This window comes from Sipha flava, unplaced genomic scaffold (assembly GCF_003268045.1).
Source record: "Sipha flava isolate LNK unplaced genomic scaffold, YSA_version1 122_pilon_pilon, whole genome shotgun sequence".
Lineage (NCBI taxonomy): Eukaryota > Metazoa > Arthropoda > Insecta > Hemiptera > Aphididae > Sipha > Sipha flava.
Window position 1 is genome coordinate 645062 of NW_020271748.1, and position 3111 is coordinate 648172.

The window sequence follows — 3111 nt, forward strand, 5'->3', positions numbered from 1 at the left end:
TGATATTGGAAGAGAATTTATTTTTTATAATGTATTTTCTTCTTAAAAATGTTCATGAATAGATCATAGATGTCTAAAATTTCAGGATTAATATCTTGAATCACATTCATTTGGCTCATCATAAGTTAGTTCTCCTTTGACTTGCTCTGAGGAATTTAACATTGAAGAATCTATCCCTTCTAAATTTGATTCGGCAGAACTTGACTTCGAAGAACTTTGTCCTTCTGATTTTGACTCAGCAGAATTTGATTCCGAGGAATTTCGCCCTTCTGAATTTAGCTTTATAGAACCTGACTTTACTGATCTATGTTTCCAAGATTTATTTTTCTGTTTCATATCATTCCATGAATATTTATGGATTACTGTCTATATAAAATGTATATAATATATTGATAAGACAATAAATACAATACACATAGATGTATAATATACCTTTTTTTTTTTGTGTGAATCTCTGGGTTTGGCCAAAAAGAAATTACCAAATTGAGGTATGGTCATATTGTATTCAAATAATATATCTGCTATTGAAAAACCGGATCGATCTTGGATATAACTAGAAAAATAATACTATATAATATATTATATTATGAATAATTTATTTATTGTAGCAAATACAATTATAACTTTTTTTTTTTTTAATACCTAATTATGTCATTTAATCCTGTCTGAAAAGTAAATAATTTATCTTGATAGTATGTAACAATTTTCATGAATTAAGTACAAATATTATTTTACACTTTTATCCATTTTGATATCAATTGAATTTATGTAAATTTATGTATAATATCTAATTTTATGTTGGAGTTGAAAAATTAGTTTTTAATTTTTTTAAATAATTATAACGTATTTTTTCTAGATTGTCAGTTATTAATAAACTACGTTACATGTATTGTGATATTTTTGATTTCCAACAGAAATAATACCTCCTACTTTTTGATTATTGATAGTTTCTAATCATTATTTTTTGTTTCTAGGATAACTCATGCTCACACAAATGTTTAATTATATGGCTGCTTGAATAAAAAATGTACTTTTTGAATACTTCCTTCGTTGATAATATATAGTTTAATTTATACATATCAAGAATACCATAATTCGTATACTATCGATATAGTTTTTTTTTTACTTATCACAAATAATAATTGTGCACTTTAATTATGGATAAAATAATATAATTGTTAGTAAAAAAAAAAAAAAAAAAATAATAATAATGTGAGACTTTACAGTCAGGTGAGATACAGTGATGGGTGAACATAATAGGTACTGTTGTATTGGTCTTTTTAATTCGAAGTGTATTATTGTTTTCAAATTAATTATTCCCAGAGAAAAATGTCGGGTGAATCAGTTTTTAAATATACGAGTAAATATGGTTGATTTTGTAGAAGAATTATCTTAAAAATGTAGGTTACCACCTTGTGTTTAAATTTTTATTTGGTAATAATCGGAAAAGATTATTGGTCAAATATTATGTAAATAACAAAAAAAAAAAAAATTAAGTGAATCTAAAATATTAGGCAGTTAAATAATATGCGTAAAAAAAAAAAAAAAAATTTGAAATATATTTTGAAGTAATTATTTTAAATAGATGTATATCCGAGAATAATTAGTGAACATTATAAATGTATCAATATCCCTATAAAAAAATATTAACCAAAAAATAATCTGTTTCTCAACGCATTTAAATTCTAATGTTTTTTTTTAATTGTTAATGGTATCTTATTCTTATCTAGATAATTGCATTTATCAACCCTTACCGCTACCATTATATGTTAGAATATAACGTGCATGTATTACCTTTTAAACTCTTTAATTTGATCTTTTTCTAAATAATAGAATTGCAAGTACGCCAAAATCACATAACGACTCATTGCTTGGTAACCTTTAACTATATAGGTTTTTATGGTTAACGTGTATGTTTATTTAAAGACTATATTACTTGTTATGTTCTTAGGTGGAGATTCCACAAAAGGAAGTACAGTTTCCCCTAATCCAACATCGTTTTCTGGTATGTTTACCACTACCCATTGTATAAATTGACTCGAGTTATGAACTATCCGTTGCGTGACACCGGCATCTGTAACATTACACGTCATTCTATTGAAATCTCATTAAAAAAAAAAAAAATACTATATATATTATGTACAATAAATAAAAAATTGTAGTCACCGATGTAAACCAATGTATATAGACGTTCCGTAAGTGCGTTATAATTGATATCTGGTACGTATGAAATATTATTATAAGAGAGATCATTGCCTCCATGCGCTTGTGATCTATCCGCGAATACAACCTAAAACGTTTTGATAATGTTGTTAGTCAAAGACAGATTATAATATTGGTATGGTCATTTGTCTCACTTTTAATCTATCGAGGGGGCAGAAGGGAATTATTTCTGGTTGAATTCCATACTGCATAAAATTAAGTATCATCTCTCGGTCCTCAGCAAATGCACCAAACGTGAAGCATATCTATATTTATATCGTACATACAAATATACATATATATATATTTATACGTAATGTAAATTACTAGGTTTTGAAATAAACTTGTGTCATGTAATCATTAACGGTTCAACAAAATTGAATTCTTACTAAACATAATGCTATTTGCCACATTTCTTGGGTATATTACAGTTAACTTTGTGATGCTCGAAATGTATGACGATCAAACTACAACTGTAAAACTTTGCACGTTCACCAGGAAACTAAAGTATAGAGTAACTATCACTGGCTATTATGCCAGGAGATTATACCAAGTTAAATCAATTCCAATTTTCTAAATATTTTTACTATCTTTATAACAATTATTTTTAATAGCCATTGAAATGAGCTCTATGTAATTGTCAATTAAATAAATCAACTAGACAATATGAAATTAAATATATCAATAGAAAATTGCAACGAATTACAATTAAATTGGTATAAACTTTCCATTTGCATATACATATGTTTATTAATATTCTCATTGGACGAATATCGTTAAATTATTTTCATTATAATATAAGTGAATAGTTAAAATGTAAAACATCATGAAATACAAAGGGTTTCGATAACATTTATTACGTAACGAATAATACAAATTATATGACGGATAGGCAGTGTTAGGAATAGA

General features: G+C 26.0%; 1 protein-coding gene across 2 annotated transcripts; it reads right to left on the bottom strand.

Moving 5' to 3' along the window:
• LOC112694049 (phosphatidylethanolamine-binding protein homolog F40A3.3-like) lies at positions 1–2737 on the bottom strand. 2 transcript variants are annotated; one of them, XM_025569390.1, is made up of 7 exons: positions 2592–2737; positions 2358–2468; positions 2167–2290; positions 1937–2074; positions 1795–1885; positions 433–553; positions 1–366 (listed from the first exon to the last, which is right to left on the bottom strand). In XM_025569390.1, the coding sequence occupies exons 1-7, from the start codon at positions 2613–2615 to the stop codon at positions 88–90; spliced, it is 888 nt and encodes a 295-aa protein (XP_025425175.1). In that variant the 5' UTR covers positions 2616–2737; the 3' UTR covers positions 1–87. The 2 variants fall into 2 exon arrangements, with proteins under 2 accessions (XP_025425175.1, XP_025425176.1); XM_025569391.1 differs by having other exon boundaries at positions 2530–2621.
• Between the last annotated feature and the right edge of the window lie 374 nt (positions 2738–3111).